Here is a 23,392-nt window from a genome sequence, read left to right on the forward strand (position 1 = left end):
TGAGTGAGTGTGTGAGTGAGTGAGTGAGTGAGTGAGTGAGTGAGTGAGTGTGAGTGTGTGTTCTCCGTAAAGGACTTACGTCACTGAGAAACTATTTCACACAGCCCCCTCTGCAGTCCTTCCAGTATTAACGAGCAGCTCAGTTGTTCTGGGAAACCTTTGCAGTGCTGATTACGTTACCCTTTACCCTGCCATCGTTTGTGCTGGAGTCACAGGCACTTTTGATGAATAATGATCCCAGCATTGAACAAAAGGTATGCCAAATTAATAAAAGACACACACACTTCCCATTAGTTCAAAAAGTGCTTGTATTCATCTTGAAGTACCTGTAGGCAAATTCATTGTCCCCATATCAGGGGACAAATTGCCATTAAAATGGCTTTGCATTGCAGTCAGATACTGTAAGAGCATTACTACACATTAATACAGAAGGTTACAAGTCAAGACTGTCCCATGTTTTCCAAAGATGAAGGGAAGGATCATGGAAAAAAACATCTGACTAAAATCTGGCCTCATTGAGCTCTCTCTCCCCCTCTCTCCCTCTCTCTCTCTCTCTCCCCCTCTCTCCCTCTCTCTCTCTCTCTCTCTCCCTCCCTCCCTCCCTCCCTCCCTCCCTCCCTCCCTCCCTCCAGGGAACCAGACGGTCATATACCACAGTGACGAGGGCTGAGTCTAAACTGCCTTTCAAAATTAGAGATACAGGCTAAGGCAGTGCCAAACAGTCAACTGTGCCAGTGAACTAGCCAGAGCTAGACACATTGTGATCCTGTATGGCCCCAGTCGTCTAGAGGTGCAGGGGGGTCACACAGGGCCTCCTAGTCGTCCAGCAGCTCAGGAGAGGTGAAGGAGAAGTTGTGGAACTCGTCCTGGTTGACAGAGGGAAGGAGATCCTCAATGGGCGTCAGGGTGGGCTCCTCCTGGGTGAAGTCTGGGTCAAAGTTGTTCACGTCCTCTGCAGTTTTCTGGAGTGTTGGTTAGACAGCATAGGAGGTAATGTTACAATAACACAAAAGATGAGTGAGAGGTTCTATAAAGAATTTGGGGTAACTGCCAACAGATACCACCTTCATAACCCAGGCCACTACTTACCATAATACAATGGATAAGAGAGGAAACTGGTTGTGCATTGTAAATGGTACAATAAGACAGAAGGAGGTATTACAATTCAACAGGAGTGTCTACTGTAAACAGTTTGTGTGACTTACAATGCCGGGTGTGTGTATCAGGTGTGTGTGTGTTTTACGATGCAGGGTTTGTGTATCAGGTGTGTGAGTGTCTTACGATGCGGGGTTTGAAGGGCGGCTCCTGCTCCCTGCAGTTCAGCTTGTCCCAGTTGATTCCAGTGAAGAAGACGTGGTTAGTCACAGCGTTCTCCCCACCCTCCGCCGCCACGCAGCCTAGACGCCGGGCAGGGTTCTTAGTCAGGAACTGAGGAGAGCACAGAAATATAACTGCATATGAGAAGTGAATAAAAGTACAATAAAATTATATAAATGTGTGTTAATGAAAGGGTGGAATATATCATTTGAGTGTGGCTTATAATTAGACTTTTGAGAATTGCATCAGCTCTGGTTCGAACTTGAATAACATCCTATCCACCTCCCTGACACACACATACACACAAAGGCCCAGTAGCACCTTCTTTTCCAGCTGATCTTGGCATCTGGCAAGACACAAATGTGTTTTGAAAATTCAATTCATCTTAAATGTGAGCCAACAAAACCAAGCAACCATTTCCTGGACTTAAGACGTGGACCTATCACATTCTTCTGTCCAACATCTGAAGTTGGAGTGTAAGAGCATTTGAGGGGAATTAGCAGTAAAAGAAAACACAACAAACCAACATTAAAAACACATTTCCCAAAGGAGCGATTCCAGACTAACAAATTAATGTATATTGGCCAGCCTTGTGTTGGCGGAGGAGTCTGAACACACACCTTGGGGCTAGCAGTGGCATTCCCACTCAGCCAAAACTAATGAGCAGCCCTCTCTCTCTCCCCCAGGATGAATGAGACCAGATTCACCCCCATTCCACCCTAACATTAATAGGTCTTGTCACACCAGACCCAAACACAGTTAACGAACAGAGACTAGACCAGAATTAAAGCAATATCTAACCTAAGTAACACTCTTAATCACCCCAGTGCCATCTTGTTACTTTCCACCTGAACAAAGCACCTCACAGTGAAAGAGGAGAAGAGAGAAGATGTAGAGAAAGGAGGAGACAAGCAGAGGCTAGGAGAGCATAGTAGAGGATCAAAGGAAATGGGTCAGTCAGTTCATGATGAGCCAGAGAGAATTGCACTATGTAATTCTGTCCTCCTCAACTGACCACAAAGTTGAAATTGGGCAATCCTATTTGAGTCTATCATATTTTCCACTAGCTCTACCGGGGCTGTGCGATCCATCCACTCTGCCAGGCCTAAGAACTAAACTCTGCAGAGAGACACCATGCAGGGAAAAAGCCAACTATATCAAATAGAGAGACATGGAAAAGTAGGGCTTCACGGATCTACCCGAACCCGAATTCTGACCCGACATTTTGTCGTTAACCCTATGATCCTGGGCAGGATCCTGCTCAGTGGTTATGAACCTCAGATCTCTGTGAAAATATGTGAAATACTGACCCGGGATCTGAGGTTGGTATTATATTTGAAGAGTTCCTAACTTCCTAAACAACATTATCACACATTTACATTTTATTCTCTCAAAGGACTACATCTTTCATCAAACCAAATGTGTCAATATTATTTTGCAACAAAACATCATATTCACTTTATGAAAATGAGCCACTGTATGTCAGTGACGTGGGGTAAAATAGGCTACTTGTTGTAGGAGAGGAGGAGGACGACGCAGAGGGAAAGAGTGATAGCCCGTCAATATAAAGTCAGTTAATGAAACATTGAGACATTCTTTATTGATGTGAAGAAGAAAATGAATGAAAGAGTACAAGGAGGCAAAACCGACAGGGAAATCCTCTGTATGGGCCTCATTTATGCACATTGTGGATACGGAGGGGAAAAGACGGTCGCCCATATTTTCAAGACCTGAGCTATTTAATTTATTTATTCAATTTACTAGTTATTTAGGTTAGCTAAGTAATTTGTGTAGGCTATCTTGCTATTTTATTTAGGTATTGTCTTTGTTTAAAATAACAGTTTGTTAACTAATGTTGAATGACTCAAGTAAAGTGTGAGGATGTCTGCCGTTTTAAGGGCTCCTAACCAACTGTGCTATTTTGTTCGTTTTTTTGCGTTGTTTGTAACATGTTATGAACATAAAGTTGCTGCTACTGTATCTTATGACCAAAAAGAGCTTCTGGACATCTGAACAGCGATTACTCACCTCAAACTGGACAACGATTTTCTTTAATGAGTCCGACAAAGGATATACTGCTTTCCGGAGAACAGGTCCACATCCCTGTCATTTGCGTGAAGAAAAGGTGGAGATAACGAGGGAGAAGGTTGGGGTGCCTTGTTAGGATTCGAAGGCGAGTGAGTAAATCGACATTACCATCGGTTATTAGCCAAAGAGCAATCCCTGGAAAACAAACTTGATGATCTACGGTCAAGACTATCCTACCAACGGGACCTACCAACGGGACAAAAACGGTAATATCTTATGTTTCACCGAGTCGTGGCTGAATGACGACACGGATAATATAGAGCTGGCTGGTTTTTCTGTGCATCGCCAGGGCAGAGTAGCTACGTCTGGTAAGAGGGGTGGGGGGGTGTGTCTATTTGTCAATAAATGCTGGTGCGCGATGTCTAACGCTAAAGATTTCTTGAGGTATTGCTCACCTGAGGTAGAATACCTAATGATAAAAACTGTAGACCACACTATCTACCAAGAGAGTTCTCATCTGTATTATTTTTAGCCATCTACATACCACCACAACCCGATGCTGGCACTAAGACCGCACTCAACGAGCTGTATAAGGCCATAAGCAAACATGAAAACGCAAATCAAGAAGCGGTGCTCCTAGTGGCCGGGGACTTGAATGCAGGAAAACTTAAATCTGTTTGACCTCATTTCGACCAGCTTGTCACATGTGCAACCAGAGGAAAAAATCAATCTAGACCCCCTTTACTCCACACTCAGAGACGCATACAAAGCTCTCCCTCGCCCTCCATTTAGCAAATCTAACCATAACTCAATCCTCCTGATTCCCGCTTACAAGCAAAAACTAAAGCAGGAAGCACCAGTGACTCACTCAATACGGAAGTGGTCCGATGATGTGGATGCTACAGGACTGTTTTTCTAGCACAGACTGGAATATGTTCCGTGATTCATCCAATAACATTGAGGAGTATACCACCTCACTCACCAGCAATAAGTGCATTGAGGACATCGTCCCCACAGTGACCGTACGTACATATCCCGACATCGACGGGGCTGAAGTGGAGTGGGTTGAGAATTTCAAGTTCCTTGGTGTTCACATCAACAACAAACTATCATGGTCAAAACACACCAATACAGTCATGAAGAGAGCACGACAACACCTTTTCCCCCTCAGAAGACTGAAACAACTTGGCATTGGTCCTCAGATCCTCAAAAGGTTCTACAGCTGCACCATCGAGAGCATCCTGACCGGTTGCATCACCGCCTGGTATGGCAACTGCTCGGTATCTGACCGTTAGGCGCTAGAGGGTAGTGCGTACGATCCAATACATCACTGGGGCCAAGTTTCCTGCCATCCAGGACCTCTATACCAGACGGTGTCAGAGGAAGCCCCAAAAAATTGTCAAAGACTCCAGTCACCCGAGTCATAGACAGTTCTCTCTGCTACTGCACGGCAAGCGGTGCTGGAGCTCCAAGTCTAGGTCCAAAAGGCTCCTTAACAGCTTCTACCCCAAAGCTATAAGACTGCTGAACAATTAATCAAATGGACACCCGGAATATTTACATTGACACCCCCCACCCCACCTTTGTTTTTGCACTGCTGCTACTCACTGTTTATCATCAATGAATAGTCACTTTACCCCTACCTACACGTACAAATTACCTTGACAAACCTGTACCCCTCCATATTTATTCGGTACCGGTACCCCCTGTATATAGCGTCGTTATTGTTATGTAATTCTACGGTGTCACTTTTTATTTTTACTTTATTTAGTAAATATTTTATTAACTCTATTTCTTGAACTGCGCTGTTGGTTAAAAGCTTGTAAGTAAGCATTTCACAGTAAGGTCTACACCTGTTGTATTCGGCGCATGTGACAAATAAAATTGGATTTGCTCATGTTGTGTGTGTGTGTGTGTGTGTGTGTGTGTGTGGTAGACTGATCGCCATAGGTTTATCTGCAGAAAACATAGTAGCCTAATATTGAAGGGCTGCCAATTTAATGATTGTGTATGGCATGGATAGGTATAAGAAATCAGGACAACTTGTCTATTCAATTATTAATATTTTTTTTAACTCTCCAGACGGTAGGAGTACACAGCCGTGGCGTGGATGACTTTTCTATCAAACCCGCATCCAAACCAATCTCAGGCTGTATAGGCTAATTCTGTAGGCCTAAAGGATATATCTACATTTCATTTAGAAAAAAAATTATTAGGCTAATATAATGAGTTAGACTCGAGTTAAAGAAATAGCCTACTAAAATATGTCTTACCACACAGAACTCACAAGGCGTCTCAAATAGGATTGCCCAATTTCAACTTTGTGGTCGGTTGAGGAGGACAGAATTACATAGTGCATTTCTCTCTGGCTCATCATGAACTGACTGACCCATTTCCTTTGATCCTCTACTCTTCTCTCCAATCCAAAAATAGCGTTGTCATAGCGGGAATAGTAACCTAGACCTAAAGATCCTAATTCTTGGAAATTATACGGGAATGCAGATGGGTGACTTCATAATTTCGTTGCCTATTCAAAATGTATTTTGAATTTGAAGCTTGCTGGTCAAACAGGCCTAACTTTCATCTAAATCAATGTTGATCAAAAAAGTTAAATAGGCTAGATTGTAATGTTGCTCAGTAAAAGAATAGGCCTACATAATATTAGGTTACAGGCAAAAGTGAACTATTCGCTGCTTTGTCTGGCACGCAATGATCATCACATAAAAAATCATCCTTCCCAAATATTTGAAAACATTTCTGAAACCCTCAATCTAACTATAGGGATATCATTGTGAAAATACCAAACTGCAATTATTTTAGATATAACTGAAAATGCACATTAAAAGTACACTACCAGACATGTCAATTTTTTTGTCGGATTGCGCAGCAATAAAGCTGCTTTTTTTTTTACAGATGGGTGGATGCAATTCTCTCTCAGCTCGGACATGTTTTGGGTCAGATCTGGCCCACCTCGGATCCCAATTGGATATTTTTTTTCCCTGTCGGACGGGAAGGAATTTAACGGATCCAATTCGGTTCGGATCTCGATTTTGGGATCCAAGAAGACCTCTAATGCAGAGCAACAAGACACCAAAATACATTTACCCTGCTCTCATTTGAGAGTCAAATATGAGGTGGGACAATGTCCACCTCAGCATCTCAACTGTCAAACACCAAACAGTGTGCTCTCTGTTTGAGTCGGGGGGGGGGGGGGGGGGGGGGGGGGGCTGGGTGGTATTTATAGCCAAAGCAGCAGCGGCACAGCAGACTGTGCCTTAATATAGTTAGGTAAGAGGACAGGGCTAACACAACAGCTGGCTGAGTGAGGGAGCACTGTGTGTGAGGCTTGTCATACACTAAGACCCATGTGATCTGTTATACCACATAGCTACAGCGCTGCACTGACCAAAAACTATCCCCAAACCTCTGCCCTGTGTGATCGCTCTAACCTGAGGGTTTATCAGTGGTGGAAAAGGTAGCCAAGTGTCATACTTGGGTAAAAGTATAGATACCTTAATAGATAGTTACTCATGTAAAAGTGAAAGTCACCCAGTAAAATACACGAGTAAAAGTCTAAAAGTATTTGGTTCTAAATATACTTCAGTATCAAAAGTAAATGTAATTGCTAAAATATACTTAAGTATCAAAAGTTAAAGTATAAATCATTTCAAATTCCTTATATTAAGCAAAGCAGACGGCACCATTTTCTTGTTTTAAAAATGTACGGATAGTCAGGGGTACGCTCCAACATTCAGACATCATTTACAAACAATGCATTTAGTGAGTCGGCCAGATCAAAAGCAGCAGGGATGACCATGTGTTATCTTGATAAGCAGCAGGGATGACCATGTGTTCTCTTGATAAGCAGCAGGGATGACCATGTGTTCTCTTGATAAGCAGTAGGGATGACCATGTGTTCTCTTGATAAGCAGTAGGGATGACCATGTTCTCTTGATAAGCAGTAGGGATGACCATGTGTTCTCTTGATAAGCAGTAGGGATGACCATGTGTTCTCTTGATAAGCAGCAGGGATGACCATGTGTTCTCTTGATAAGCAGCAGGGATGACCATGTGTTCTCTTGATATGCAGCAGGGATGACCATGTGTTCTCTTGATAAGCAGCAGGGATGACCATGTGTTCTCTTGATAAGCAGCAGGGATGACCATGTGTTCTCTTGATAAGCAGTAGGGATGACCATGTTCTCTTGATAAGTGTGTGAATTGGACCATTTTCCTGTCCTGCCAAGCATTCAACACCTAACTAGTACTGTTGGGTATCAGGGAAAATGTATGGAGTAAAAAGTACATTATTATTTGCTTTAGGAATGTAGTGAAGTAAAAGTTATCAAAAATACAAATAGTAAATTACAGTACCCGAAAAAACTACTTAAATAAAACACTACTTAAGTAGTTTACACCACTGGGGCTTATATGCATTCTCTACCTGTTTATATAGCCCTAGTGGCATGCATTGTTGGCAACAGATGTCTGGGTGCCAGTTACGTTTGTATGGAAGTGTTGCTACTATAATGTTGGTATCCCATTATGCAAACAGCTGACTGGTAGGCTAATTGTACTTATTGTTTTTTCTCACAAAGCTCTAAATATACAACTGTGAAGATATTGATTTCCTTGCACTTTGGTTCAGAGACAAAATTTACTCTTTGACATACAGGTAACTGCCAAAATAAATGAAACACCAACATAAAGTGCCTTAATAAGATATTGATATTGATACTTTTGTACCTATTGCCTCTAGCATCTTCACAGGTCCTTTGCTGTTTTTCTGGGATTGATTTGCACTTTTCGCACCAAAGTAGGTTCATCTCTAGGAGACAGAACGCATCTCCTTCCTGAGCGGTATGACGGCTGCGTGGTACCATTGTGTACTATTGTTTGTACAGATGAATGTGATACCTTCAGGCGTTTGGAAATTGCTCCCAAGGATGAACCAGACTTGTGTAGGTCTACAATCATTTTTCTGAGGGCTTGGCTGATTTACTTTGATTTTGCCATAACGTCAAGCAAAGAGGCACTGAGTTTGAAGGTAGGCGCCTTGAAACACATCCACAGGTACACCTCCAATTGACTCAAATAATGTCAATTAGCCTATCAGAAGCTTCTAAAGCCATGATATCATTTTCTGGAATTTTCCAAGCTGTTTAAATGCACAGTCAACTTAGTGTATGTAAACTTCTGACCACTAGAATTGTGATACAGTGAATTATAAGTGAAATAGTCTGTCTGTAAACAATTGTTGGAAAAATTACTTATGTCATACACAAAGTAGATATGCTAACCGACTTGCCAAAACTATAGTTTGTTAACAAGAAATGTGTGGAGTGGTTAAAAAACTAGTTTTAATGACTCCAACCTAAGTGTATGTAAACTTCCGACTTCAACTGGAGCTAATTAAATTAACTCAGAAAATCACAACTGTGTGGATGAAAGTACGTGCTTTTAATATACTTTGTGTCCTTCACTTACTCAAGGGTTTCCTTTGTTTTGACAGTCACCTGTACATTCTCTGACATAAACACTATAAAGGCCTCTGTAACATGAACAACATGGACTCTTATTGACATTCAGGAAAGATTGATGAGCTCCGCATTGAGGATAGACTTACAGCTTTCAGGATATTGACTGCCTCAGCACTCAGCCAGGATGCATAGCTGATCTCCTCATTCAGGATGGACTCAAACAGGTCGTCCTCGTTCTCTGCCTCAAAGGGGGCGTGGCCAGACAGCATCTCATAGAGCAGCACGCCGAGAGACCACCAGTCCACAGACGGCCCGTACTGCATCTCCTGAAGGATCTGGGTACCCACAAAAACATCACATAAAACCACATTACACACCACAGCAAAGAACCTGTACTGTACTTCATCGCCTGGAGTTTTTGTACTGGAGTATTACAGAAGGTAACATCAGAAACCACTAAGCCAAGACCGGTTACTGGGTTTAGCTGCTCTTCATTGGGATACACTGAGGACTGAGTGTTGGGGATGGCAATGAAGCCCTTCATAAATCCAGACTTGTGCCCTTCAGTCATAAAAATTTAACTATATGCTTCCCCTACAAACCCATGCACACTCCAATACACACATTCATATTCATATTCACAAAGGACCCCTCTCTTGGTACATTTGGTGGTGGGGATTTTAAAAATGTTGGCAAACAGAGCCTGTGAGAGGCAGATGGGGCTTTCCTGACAGAACTGAAACGGTGGTAGGTGGCCAATCCAACACAGGTGTGTTACCTAACTACTAACCACCAGAGAGGCTGGACTAGAGGACCAGTGGTCAAAGTGTTGGTATTCAGAGTGGTGGGGTGATGTAGTGGGGCTGGGACTTCGGATGGCTCCTATAAAGAATGTGAACTCTAATGACCTTAGACAGATTTATGGGAAACTGATGCTTCATGATTACCATTGGGGTAAAGAATGGTACCTTAGTTCAGAGGAAGGGGTGTATGAGTGGAGGGGGTAAACTGACCTCTGGGGCGATGTAGTCAGGAGTCCCGCAGAAGGTGCCTGTGGCCACACCTTCAAACATGCCCTCCTTGCACATGCCGAAATCAGCCAGCTTACAGTGTCCGTCCTTATCAAGGAGCACATTGTCCAGCTTCAGATCCCTGGAAAACACAACAGCACAAACATTCACACACAAATACCTCATTACAAACATCTCCTGACCTGTAGATGCCACAGCTAAACCCATAAATCTGTACTTTAAATTTTTTTGGAGCAACTATTTCACTTCCAGTATGTTCCCCATTATCAGCGAGTCAGCAAATGCTGCTATATTACATTTTGTGACTGCTAAACTGTCCCAAGCCAACCCCGTTGAAAGTTGTTGCTTAAAATAAGTCTTTGAGGTGAAAGAGTGTGGTGAGTATAGGCCACATGAGGACAGTGACCACCTGTAGGACCAGGAGACATGGAGAATAGAGCTGAACAGAGAGCTACAGTACTGGCAGCAGAGAGAAGTCTGTCACATTCATGACAGAGCTTAATGGGGCTGGGGGGGTGTGCTACAGTGTCAATATTGACCTGTCAAAATGGGAAATAAATGGAAATGAATGTGCTCGTCGCTCTAGTATCTTTGAAGGTTGTCTAGCGTCTTTGAATTAGCACTACTTATCATCAGGAGAAACTATAAGGTAGGAGCAGAGCAGAGCAATAAGTTGGTTCCTACATAATAAATCATCCCCAGTCACACTAAGTTGTCTCTGTCTCCCCCCCCCCCCCCCCCCCCCACCCATTGAGGCCTTTGGAGCCTTGGCAGTCTGAAAAACAGATTAACCAAGCCAATAGCATTAATCTAAGATCAGGTGACACAGCAGTGATGTCATGTCACCAAGGTGATCGACTGGCATAGCTGAGTGAGCAGGTAAAGGTGAGGTAATGATCTGACAAAAGATTTAAGTGTGTGAGAGAGGGAGAGAAAGAGATAAAGACAGTGTGCCAAGTTAAGCCACGCACGCACACACACTGGAAGGAGAGTGTGGTTGGTTTAAGCTGGTTTGTCCTGACTTACCGTAAACTCATTGTGTAATACTGATTCACTTCCTCATGGTGCCTCTGGCTTACGGCAAAACAAACAACACAGGCCAAGTGAGGGCAGCTCTCTTTTCAACCAAACACTAATGTCATGGGAATTCAACCCAGGAGTATACATTTCACTACATGTTATAGGGCAGGGGTAGGCAACTCTTACCCTACGAGGTCCGTAGCCTGCTGGTTTTCTGTTCTACCTGATAATGAATTGTACACACCTGGTGTCCCGAGGTCTAAATCAGTCCCTGATTAGAGGGGAACAATGAAAATATGCAATGGAACTGGCTTTGAGGTCCAGAGTTGAGTTTGAGGGTCATAGGGCATCATGAAGCTTCAGTACAACATCAACACCGACAAGCAGCCCCGCAAGAGTTAGTTTTCCATAGAAACAACAGATAGCTGTGAGGGAGCCAGGTGTTTTTTTTTAGGCTTGAGTCTAATGAAGCACTGTTCTACTCAGAGTGACCCTCTACTTAATCACAAACCTTGCCTGCTTCCTGTCCTCTGGTTTATCTCAGTGTTTATCTCCAAGCCAACTGCAGTCTCTATCTCATCCACTCACTTCCTCTTCATCACTTCCTGTGAGAGGCATGGCTGGGTGGGTAGGGAATTAACATAGACAGTATACATTAGACCTTTGTCTGTGAGATGTAGGTCATAGTGAAGGTGTGGTCATGACCTTGAGGACAAACAGCCATGCTGATTTGCTGAGAATCACATCTACAACTGGTGATTGGGAAACAGCTGCAGCCGAAGAGGAACAAAGTGCTTCACTAGAATACTGTGAGGGGGAAGTTCTAGGAGAGGGAGAAGTTAGTGATGTACACCCAGACCGTTTTACATATTAATGGTTACCCAGCTAGCACATAATGTTCTGAGAACCATACGTTTCTTAGAGCGTGGTTGTCCTATGGTTATTCTATCTTCCCACAACTTTCTGGGAATGGAGCAGGACAGTTGATTGGCTTTGGAACATTCTCTGCACATTTAAGGAACTTGACAAAATAACGTAATTTTCTTGGTACTTCATTACATTTCCTAAAAGTTTAAAACATGGTTACATTTAGTTACAGTTTTTGCAATGTTTTAAGAATGTTCTCCAACTGATTTGATATGGTGAATGTTCTCAAATAGTTCAGAGAACGTTAAGAAACAACATTCTCCTGGGGGAATTTCAATACTTCAGCATAACAGAAGATCATAGGTTAGAATCTCACTGATGCCTTGCCACAATAACAAAATGTGTCTACATGATAATTGCCTAAGCTAATTAATTTCCATGTGTCCTATCTGTGCTTGGAGTACAAAACAGTTAACCTGAGCCAGCAGTGTTATATAGTCCTATTGAAACATTCAGTGAAAGTTCATCTAGAATTTCCGTTCTCAGGATGTTAATAAAACCTCCCAGGAAAACATTTAGGGAACCATAGTAAAACGTTCTCAGAATCTCCTGTATGTATGATCCCAGAACAAGCAACATTTTCACAGAAGTTCTCAGAACGGTAAAACTGAACGTTTTTTAAACGGTCAGGAAACTTATGGCTTAGTTCCCAGAACCAAAAACGTACGTTCCCTCAACTTCCAAGGAACCAAATGTGCTTGCTGTGTAGTTAGTTTGTGTGCGGTTCTGGTCTTCAAACGTGAGAATGACTAACAGCACAGTCAGCAAACATAAAGAGGTTACGATCTAATCATAATACATTTGAGACAAACACTAAAACTAATGTGTTCTCCAAAAGGGTACGCTGGTGGTCTGTAACATGTTGACATTAGGTACTATTAGCTCTGGTCTTCGATTCAAGATTATATTAATGGACTAAAATTGAGGTTAAAGCACTTTTGCAAAAACAATTATTATTATTATTATTTTATTGCCCCTGATAGGCTGATAATATTAGCCCTTTACCTCAGGGTGAAAGAGCACAAGGAAGAGATAGTTGAGACACGATAAAGACATTACTTTACATAATACACTTGGGCTACATCTGGGGCCATGAGCTGAGAAGTCAGCATGAGGTCTTTAGTACTGTTATAGAGCAAGACCTGGAGTACTAGGGTTAGGCTATTTCCAGGAAAGGACATTAGCTCGTCACGTGAAGCTAGCAGTCATGCTATGTGGCGCTGACACGGAGGGCTATCTAAATATAAACTCAACATTTAGCGTAGCCGCTCACATGATGCTGCCACCTTTATCAACATGAGGCTTGACAGAGACCTTTGTGTTGGCCATCACAGTAAGTTGACAACAGCCCCGTAAAAAGACTAGATGGATTAGAACCAGTCAAAGGCCACCTTGGCATCACTCCAACTAAATGTTAGCTGTCTCTATATAAGAGCATGTGATTGTGTGTCAGACCTGTAGACGATGCCCTTGCTGTGCAGGAACCTTAGTGCAGAGGTGATCTCGGCGGTGTAGAAGCGAGCGCGGCACTCCTCAAACTTTCTGGACTTCTGGATGTGGAACATGAGGTCGCCCCCATTGACAAACTCCATCACAAAGAACAGGCGGTCCTGGAACACAGGGACAACGGCTCCTTTCTCAAATACACAACAATGAAACCCCACTACCTCCACAACAGCTCGAGGACATACCAATTCCTCGTGTCAAGGAGGTAATGGTGTCTAATACTCATACATTTCATGAGCCCATACAGCAGATTCATGCAGCCATCACTGCAGAGCCACAACTCCATGACACTAATGAGAAAATACACTGTGCAAATACATACATCCTTTTTTCTCATTACAGGTTAGACACCCGCATGTTCCAGAACATGAGCAGGAAAAAAATGTTCCAGAACATGAGCAGTACTGTCTGGGTCATAAATGTCCCAGACATGACTAGCCAGCACATGGTAGAACAGACCCTGTGAACACTAGCTAGGTAGAGAGTCTATAGAGTTTCGATTGACCTTACTATGATCATCTCCTAAACATGTCTTACATTGACTTCATGTCATTGGTAAGATATTAACAAGTCGAATAAAAAACATAAGCTGGCGCACACCCAGAAAAAAATGATTTTATCTAGAGGTGGTGACTAACAGCGAATAAACTATAAGCGACTCTCTTTATTTTTTATAGCTTATAAGATGTTAACTAGTAACACAACTGCATTAGAATCATGGTTATGAATGGTGTGGAAAGGCTCTGTGAGAGTGCAGGTGCAATTAGACCTGAAGCAAGTCAATTTACCCCCTCTAATAACAAAGGAAAAAGACAGCAAACTATTAAGTTAAGATAGATGGGGTCTAGGGGCAGTTAAGAATAAGAAAGCTGTGTATAGGAGCCAGGGCAAAATGAGATTATAGTGGGCTAATCAAACACAAGGGGTGTGATATGAAGTGGTAGCCTGAGGAACAGGGAGTGGGGTATAGGAAGGAGTAAAGGTAGTTCACTTTTAGTAACAGAGGAAGGGAATGGGCTGTATCATGGATCCATCACTCAACGCTGCTCTATTCTGATCCAAAGTGAAGTAGGCCAGTGAGGGTTCAAACAGCTAAAGCAGATTAGGCTCCTGGGTTGGAGAATAGCTCTGTCATGCAGAGGGTCATTCACACTGTGCTGCATTCCCACTCAGATAACGTCAGGGCACTGCTGCCCTCAACAGGACACTCTAGGCATTACAGCTACAGACTTGCCAGTGAGTGTGCGTGGGTGTGTGTGTGACTCTTACCGGTGTCTGAAAGCAGCAGTAGAGCTGAGTGAGGTACGGGTGGGAGCTGGCCAGTGACAGCACTCTCTTCTCTGTCATGGTGCACTCGACATCATCGTCCTGCAGAATTATGTCCTTTTTCAGCACCTTCACTGCAAACACCCGCTCACCGCTGTTCAACCGAGCCAGCATCACCTGAAATAGGAACACAGCACACACATGTTAATTACCGGTACCAAACTCTAGACCATCACACAGTCCATGGTGGTATTGCTCTATGGTGGTTGTCTCACCTTGCCGAAGCTGCCCTTCCCCAGCACCTGTAGGAAGGTGAAGTCAGAGATGCCCAGATGTCTGGTCTGCTGCTGAGGGGTTTCACTCTCTCTCCTCACACTGAGGGCCCGCTCCTGGCCCTGCACTCCAGTGGACTGGTGAACAACAGGATGAGCATTTAACTACTGAGTATGTTCATATTGGTATGTATGTATGTATGTATGTATGTACGCACGTACAGTGGCTTCGAAAAGTATTCATACACCTTGACTTATTTTGTTGTGTTACAGCCTGAATTCAAAAGTGATTAAATGTATCATTTTTTCTCACCAATCTACACACACTACCCCATAATGAAAAAGTGAAAACATGATTACCAAAATGTTTGCACATTTATTGAAAATGAAATACTGAAATATCTAATTGACATATGTATTCACATCCGAGTCAATACTGTGTAGAAGCACTTTTGGCAGCAATTACAGCTGTGAGTCTTTCTAGGTAAGTCTCTAAGAGCTTTCCACACCTGGATTGTGCAACATCTGCCCATTGTTCTTTAAAAGAAAACAATCTTCAAGCTCTGTCAAATTGGTTGTTGATCATTGCTAGACCACCATTTCCAGGTATTGCCATAGATTTTCAGTATGCTTGAAAACATGGAGAGTGGTACTCAGTAATGTGTTGTATTGGATTTGCCCCAAACATATCACTTTGTATTCAGGACAAAAAGTGAATTACTTTGCCACATTTTTTGCAGTATGACTTTAGTGCCTTGTAGCAAACAGGATGCATGTTTTGGAATATTTGTATTCTATACAGGCAATCTTCTTTCCCATCTGTCAATTGGGTTAGTATTGTGGACTAACTACAATGTTGTTGATCAATCCTCAGTTTCCTTCTATCACTCCCACTAAACTCTGTAACTGTTTTAAAGTCACCATTGGCCTCGTGAAATCCTTAACTGGGTTTCCTTCCTCTCCAATAACTGAGTTAGGAAGGACGCCTGTACCTTTCTAATGACTGGGTGTATTGATATACTATCCAAAGCGTAATTAAAAACATTACCATTCTTTTTTGTTGTTGTTGACCCATCAAACAATAAGTGCCGTTCTTTGTGAGGCATTGGAAAACCTCCCTGGTCTTTGTGGTTGAATCTGTGTTTGAAATTCCCTGCTCGACTGAGGGACCTTACAGATTACTTATTACATTTTAAATTCAGGGTGTAACACAACAAAATGTAGAAAAGGTCAAGGGGTGTGAATACTTTCTGAAGGCACTGTATGTATGTATGTATGTATGTATGTATGTATGTCTTATTTGCTCTCTCTCCTACCAGCGAATTGCGTTTGGAGAACCCCCCGGCCTGCAGGCCCATCTCTGCCAACTTGTTGGCCAGCTCCACACTGTTGACCCCACAGCTGGGTGCTACGTTTCCCTTACAGCGGATGTGCACGTTCATCTTACAGCCTGCAGAGGACAGACACACAATACACAGGAAGTACAGGTTAATAAGCCGTGCAGATTTCTACCTGTCCATAAACATCAGAGAGAAAGAGAGAGTATGAGAAATTAAAGAATCTTACTCTTGCAGTGTAGACCCTGTCTGACAAGGCCCCACAGTAGAGAACCACAGTGGTCACAGAAGGTGGGAGCCTTAAAGTTGTGGATGTTGAACTTGTGAGGGACGTTGATACTGAAGCCTTGGTTGGTGGTCTGTGAATGAGATTTCATCAGTATGTCACCCCATTGACCTAGGCTTGCTCAAGCAAACCATCATATGGCATCATAATTCATTAGCAAGTAATTATGCTACTTCTCAAAACATCAATGTTTTTCTTCACATACCAGTATATTAATAAGTCAAGTGTCAATCTGTTTAGTTCCTATTCTTCTTCAGTGGTATGGTGTGTTCATATGTGTAGTAGACCGGGACATGAAACTTGAATGTTCAGCATACATTGAAACTCAGTTTGAGACAAGTTCCCTAAAATGTCTTTGGTGTACTTGTAGAATATGTGTGATAATATTCAGTAGCTTGATGTTGTTGGCCCACACCTTTCTGCCTCACTGAACAGCTCAACACAAACAGCATCCTGGGCAGGGTCCCTGATCAACACACAGCTGCTGAATACATGTATGTTCATCATACGTCTAAGGTCTATCAGCTGTAACACAATGCACCTGTAGATCAGCCTATTTTGACTCTGGAATCCCCTGACATTTTTCACAGTGTATTTCAGGTAAAAAGACAACATTTTGTCTTTGCATTGTCTGAACACATTCCATTGATGAGGGGGTGGTTTTTTGGAGAATGCATGCAGGTGTGGGTGTCATAGTGATGACATGACAGAGCTGTTACAGCATTAATGTATTGGAATAGGGATATGGTGATGAAGGTAAAATGGCTGGTCTCTGTATGTTGTCTCACCGGCTCCTTGACAGGCTTCTTCATACGTGGACACACCGTGACAACCAACTGATGACATCGCTTGTGAACCACACACGTGCATACTGGGAAACAGACAGACAGAATGAAAACATGGAAACTAAACAGCAAACAATCAAACCATGTCTGTCGCTGATCCTTTCATTTAAAGAAAGAAACTCTGACAAAGGCATCTTCCTGCTGAAACGTTGGTGATTCTAATCAATTGTTTGAGAGAAAGAGCACGATGCCAAATTATTTTCATGAAAGTGAACTTTAAACAGAGTGTTTGTGAGATGGAGGCCAGGCAGCGTAAGTTGAGATGGAGGTTGGGTTCAGCAACTCTATAATAAAAGAGGTGTGAGAGCTCAGTCTCTGTGGAGTAGCACTTACTTCCTGTCTGAGTGGGCGGGTGGTCACAGAATGGTGTGAAGGAGGAAAGAGAGACAGAAAGCAGAAAGAAAGACCCAACAAAGAAAACAGTGTCAATTACCTTGGCATTGGTAGCCCTGTTTCCCAAACACACCCCTGTAACCAAAGACCTGACAATCAGAAATCATGCAAGGCATAATGTTTACATAATAAATAGATTGTAATGGGCTGTTTCTATTTTACACAATTGACAATACAGTCACAGTTGGTGTACCACGTTAGATGAACTCTCTGAGGTAAGGGCAGTGGAGTGTGTGTGTGTGTGTGTGTGTGTGTGTGTGTGTGTGTGTGTGTGTGTGTGCACCCTTACCAGATGAACTCTTTGCAGTGGAAGCAGAAGGTGGGCTGTCGTAGGAAGGTGCTCATGAACTTGTGTCCGTTGACCTGATGGATCTTGCGTTTCACGGCCCCTTGCCTCTTCCTGTTGAACTGCTTGAACACCTTGGCCTTCCCCGTGGCGTCATCTGAGAACACAATGGGATGGAGGTCAGACAGACATGTTAAAATGAGTACACAACAAGCATATCACGGATGGTACGCGTTTTTAAACAGACATTTTTTAAACTGACATTTTATTTGTGAGGTGCTGAAACCACAAGTATACAACAAAAACGTGCATGATGTGGAGTCCCAACACCTTAGAGAGAGAGATGGTGGTGTATTATAGCGAGTACGGCATTCAACTGTCAGATATTGACTGCTTTTGGTTGATTTGCTCGCCACAGCAAAAAAAAACGAGTTATTTCTCTTTATTGAACTAGGATATAAGACAAGATGTCACTTGGTGCACCCCTAAGTGACACCATCCAGTCAGCCACTATCGTGGACCATCATTAAAGCTGAGCAGACGTAATGCGAGGGGAGTTTCCAAAGGGATAATACAGATCAGTGAGTTATGGGCAGGTCTTGGTAGTTCCTGTATGAAGTCCCAGTTTGCCAACACTACTCATGGTCAAAAGCAGCCCTCCTACAGTGCTGAACCTTAACCCCTGCATTTCCTTCCACATCACAATAACCCCCATAACAGTGTTGTGGCAACGCTAAACACACAGCAGAATAGAACAACACAGGAGAGTTAGGGTATGAGACGGAACATACAGCAATGCTGGGCAGTCACAAACAAACAAACACAGCAGCTAAACACAAACACACACAGCAGCTAAACACAAACACATAGCAGCTAAACACAAACACACTATGTTTGTTCACTGGGAAAACATACACATTCTACATGCTTATTGGAGCAGAGTAGAATTTTGACAAGTTTGAAAACCAGTCAGAAGTGACAGCAGATAAAAAGGGAACTTGAGGGTGAGAGTTTGCTAAACACCACAGTAATTCAATGGCTGGACCTTCTCTAAAGCATTCACGACCTATCCCAACCGTACACGTATCAGGGATCTTTAAAACAGATGTTTATGAGTTATATGATGATAAAGTGAGAGAAATGTGCAGAGCTCAGTGCAGTTATGATTTATACAGTGTATCGGTCAGATGCAGTTTAGATAAGGTCTTGATGATTTTCAGTGGTGAATTAACTATAACAGAGTACTGTACAAACTGCTAGAGGGGTTGTTCCTACTCAAAAAGCACAAGAACGAGAATTGACACCCACCACTTCAGATTGTTCTGAAATCAATTATGTTGTTAGAAACAGATACGATTAGCATTCCTGCAACATTATTTTGTTTAAATATAATTTTATCTTTGAGAGATTAAGCTCATTAATTGCATCCAAATTGGCCATTTTAATTGATAGGATTCATATAATATTCTATAAATAAAGTCCCTAACACCCGATTTGGACCAAACATTTTTTTTCCCTAACAAGGAGAAGAACCTGAGGAATCCAAAACAATGGTCAAAGGCCAGCGACGGACTCTCCCCACCCCTCACCAATGCCATTCCAACAACCAGTATACAGCATCAATTTTCTATGTAGTATGGAGCTGCGGCTCAGAGTATTGTTTCTTCATCCTATGTAATATATTCTCAGTGAATTTGGTGAATTTACTTTCCCCTTGTTCAGAGAAATTAGTAATTGAAGTCGTTAGGTTTATATCCCATCCTACATCCTGATATTACCAGGTTCTGACCACTAGATGGTGGTGTTCCTTCTACCTCTGTAAGCAGACAGAGGTAGAAATTTAAATGATTTTCCCATTGTTTCGTTCTGAACAGAAACATCCTTTTTTTCGTTCCGTTCCACTGTTCCGACCAGCAAAATAAAGTACTGAACCAGTTCAAACCACAAAAAAAAAGGAACAATTTAGATAGTTCCTTTCTGTTTCGTTTTACATTTCGCTCAACATTAAATTGCTTCAATGGATAGAGAAGCTTGCTATGGAGCGGGCAAACTATGTACAGTTGAAGTCGGAAGTTTACATACACTTAGGTTGGAGTCATTAAAACTTGTTTTTCAACCACTCCACAAATTTCTTGTTAACCAACTGTAGTACTGGCAAGTTGGTTAGGACATCTACTTTGAGCATGACAAGTTATTTTTCCAACAATTGCTTACAGACAGATTATTTCACTTATAATTTACTGTATTACAATACCAGTGGGTCAGACGTTTACATACACTAAGTTGACTGTGCCATTAAACAGCTTGGAAAAATCCAGAAAATTATGCCATGGCTTTAGAAGCTTCTGATAGGCTCATTTGAGTCAATTGGAGGTGTACCTGTGGATGTATTTCAAGGCCTACCTTCAAACCCAGTGCCTCTATGCTTGACATCATGGCAAAATCAAAATAAAAGCAACTTCCAAACGCCTGAAGGTACCACGTTCATCTGTACAAACAATAGTATGCATGTATAAACACCATAGGAGCACGCAGCAGTCATACCGCTCAGGAAGGAGACGCGTTCTGTCTCCAAGAAATGAACCTATTTTTGTGTGAAAAGTGCAAATCAATCCCAGAACAGCAGCAAAGGACCTTGTGAAGATGCTGGAGGAAACAGGTTACAAAAGTATCAATATCCACAGTAAAACAAGTCCTATATCAATATAACCTGAAAGGCCGCTCAGCAAGGAAGAAGCCACTGCTCCAAAACAGCCATAAACAAAGCTAGACTACAGTTTGCAACTGCACATGGAGACAAAGATTGTACTTTTTGGAGAAATGTCCTCTGGTCTGATGAAACAAAAATTGAACTTTGGCCATAATGACCATCGTTATGTTTGGAGGGAAAAGGGGGAGGCTTGCAAGCCGACGAACACCATCCCAACCGTGAAACACGGGGGTGGCAGCATCGTGTTGTGGGGGTGCTTTGCTGCAGGAGGGACTGGTGCACTTCACAAAGTAGATGGCATCATGAGGCAGGAAAATTATGTGGATATATTGAAGCAGCATCTCAAGACATCAGTCAGAAAGTTAAAGCTTGGTCGCAAATGGGTCTCCCAAATGGACAATGACCCCAAGCATACTTCCAAAGTTGTGGCAAAATGGCTTAAGGACAACAAAGTCAATGTATTGGAGTGGCCATCACAAAGCCCTGACCTCAATCCTATAAAAAAAATTGTGGGCAGAACTGAAAAAGAGTGTGTGAGCAAGGAGGCCTACAAACCTGACTCAGTTATACCAGCTCTGTCAGGAGGAATGGGACAAAATTAACTCAACTTATTGTGGGAAGCTTGTGGAAGGCTACCCGAAACGTTTGACCCAAGTTAAACAATTTAAAGGCAATGCTACCAAATACTAATTGAGTGTATGTACACTTCTGACCCACTGGGAATATGATGAAATAAAAGCTGAAATAAATAATTCTCTGACATTTCACATTCTTAAAATAAAGTGGTGATCCTAACTGACAGGGCAGGGAATTTTTACTAGGATTAAATGTCAGGAATTATGAAAAACTGAGTTTACATGTATTTGGCTAAGGTGTATGTACACTTCCGACTTCAACTGTATATGCATTGGACAGACAAGTGTAGTGTAGGGTGCAACATGCGATTTAAATTTTGTGGTGAGGAGGGCGCTGGGCATCTTGTTGCTATGACATGGTTTATCTGAGTTAGACCCACAGAATTATACCTATAGAGGAACGGCTTCTGTGAAGGAACGTCTTTGAACTTCAGAAAGTTGGCTTAACTAAAGCTGGACCAAATCATTACCCTTGATAATGATTCAGTTCTATTAAATTACACATAATGTTGCTTAGAGTTTGAGAGCTAGACCAGAGCTAGCTAACAAGCTTGTGTGTACAGAGCGGCACCAGAATTAAAATAAAAACAAGTTTTACTTTTTTGTACTTAATAAATCCAATGTGAAATGTTATATTATACTTAACTAGCAATGAAAAAGTAAATCCATTGTTCTCAAATTAAAAATCTCTCTCTCTAATTTCTGAATCTCGCCTGTAACGTCAGTAGCTACAGTAGACTATGCATGCTTTGGAGGGAGGGCAGGGAACAGGTTGCCTACACACTCACACTCTGGCAAGATTTTCAGCTGGCAGGCTTTGCATAGGCGCTTTGTTGCATTTTCTTGTGGGACTAGGGGGGAAAAGGACGTTATTAACCGGTTCCCATGCTTTTAATATAACGGCCCTGTTCCGGAACAGTATAGATCACTTTCGTTCTTAGTTTTCGTTCTGTTCCTCCAAAAAAAAAAAGAAATCTGATTTTCGGTTCCCTGAATCCAACCCCTGCCAATAAGCAGTCTATTGACAAGGTATGACAGCAACCCATGCTTTGGTTTTGTTGGCCACTGTTTCAAATGCTAACTTTGGGCTTTTTCCACCTTTTACTGTGTTACAAAGTGGGATTAAATGCATTTAATTTTTTTTTAATTGTCAAAAATCTACACAAAACTCTGAAAAAGTGGAAGATTTTTTATTATTTTAATAAATAAATAAGACAGTAATACATCTTGATTAGATAAGTATTCCACCCCCTAAATCAATACGTTTGAATCACCTTTGGCAGTGATTACAGCTGTGAGTCTTTCTGGGTACTGTAAGTCTCTAAGAGCTTTCCACATCTGGATTGTGCAACATTTACCCATTATTCTTTTCAAAATTCTTCAAGCTCTATCAAATTGGTTGTTGATCTTTGCTAGATAATTTTCAGGTCTTGTCATCGATTTTCAAGCAGATTTAAGTCAAAACTGTAACTCAGCCACTCACAACCATTCACTGTCTTCTTGGTAAGCAGTTTAGATTTGGCCTTGTGATTTAGGTTATTGTCCTGCTGAAAGGTGAATTCATCTCCCAGTGTCTGGTGGAAAGTACACTGAACCAGGTTTTCCTCTAGGATTTTGCCTGTACTTGACTCCATTCCATTAATTTTTTTATCCTGAAAAACTCCTCAGTCCTTAACGATTACAAGTATACCCATAGTTTTCTCCTATCACATTTATTAAACTCTGTAACTGTTTTAAAGGCACCATTGGCCTCATGGTGAAATCCCTGAGCGGTTTCCTTCCTCACTGGGAACTGAGTTATCTTTGTGGTGACTGGGTGTATTGATAGACCATCCAAAGTGTAATTAATAACTTCACCATGCTTAAAGGGATATTCAATGTCTGCTTTTTTTTTTATGTACCTCTCTACCAATATGTGCACTTCTTTGCGAGGCATTGGAAAACCTCCCTAGTATTTTAATCTGTGTTTGAAATTCACTGCTCGATTGAGGGACCTTACAGAAAATTGTTTATGTAGGGTACAGAGATGAAGTCATTCAAAAAAATCCCCTTT

The 23,392-nt window shown here is 42.1% G+C and overlaps 1 protein-coding gene across 1 annotated transcript in view; it reads right to left on the bottom strand.

Annotated features, from left to right (window-relative positions):
* Positions 1-596: 596 nt before the first annotated feature.
* Positions 597-23,392, bottom strand: part of LOC110497835 (protein kinase C eta type) — a 33,442-nt gene continuing 10,646 nt past the window's right edge. The window contains exons 3-14 of the mRNA XM_036954802.1: positions 17,998-18,151; positions 17,749-17,783; positions 17,259-17,341; positions 16,414-16,543; positions 16,164-16,297; positions 14,851-14,985; positions 14,579-14,752; positions 13,259-13,413; positions 9,839-9,977; positions 8,972-9,160; positions 1,282-1,428; positions 597-962 (exon numbers count right to left, since the gene is read on the bottom strand). Of these exons, the coding sequence (XP_036810697.1) occupies positions 816-962; positions 1,282-1,428; positions 8,972-9,160; positions 9,839-9,977; positions 13,259-13,413; positions 14,579-14,752; positions 14,851-14,985; positions 16,164-16,297; positions 16,414-16,543; positions 17,259-17,341; positions 17,749-17,783; positions 17,998-18,151 (1,622 nt within the window). The 3' untranslated portion in view covers positions 597-815. The remainder of the gene's footprint in view (positions 963-1,281; positions 1,429-8,971; positions 9,161-9,838; positions 9,978-13,258; positions 13,414-14,578; positions 14,753-14,850; positions 14,986-16,163; positions 16,298-16,413; positions 16,544-17,258; positions 17,342-17,748; positions 17,784-17,997; positions 18,152-23,392) is intronic.

The sequence above is a fragment of the Oncorhynchus mykiss genome, chromosome 19 (assembly GCF_013265735.2).
Source record: "Oncorhynchus mykiss isolate Arlee chromosome 19, USDA_OmykA_1.1, whole genome shotgun sequence".
NCBI lineage: Eukaryota > Metazoa > Chordata > Actinopteri > Salmoniformes > Salmonidae > Oncorhynchus > Oncorhynchus mykiss.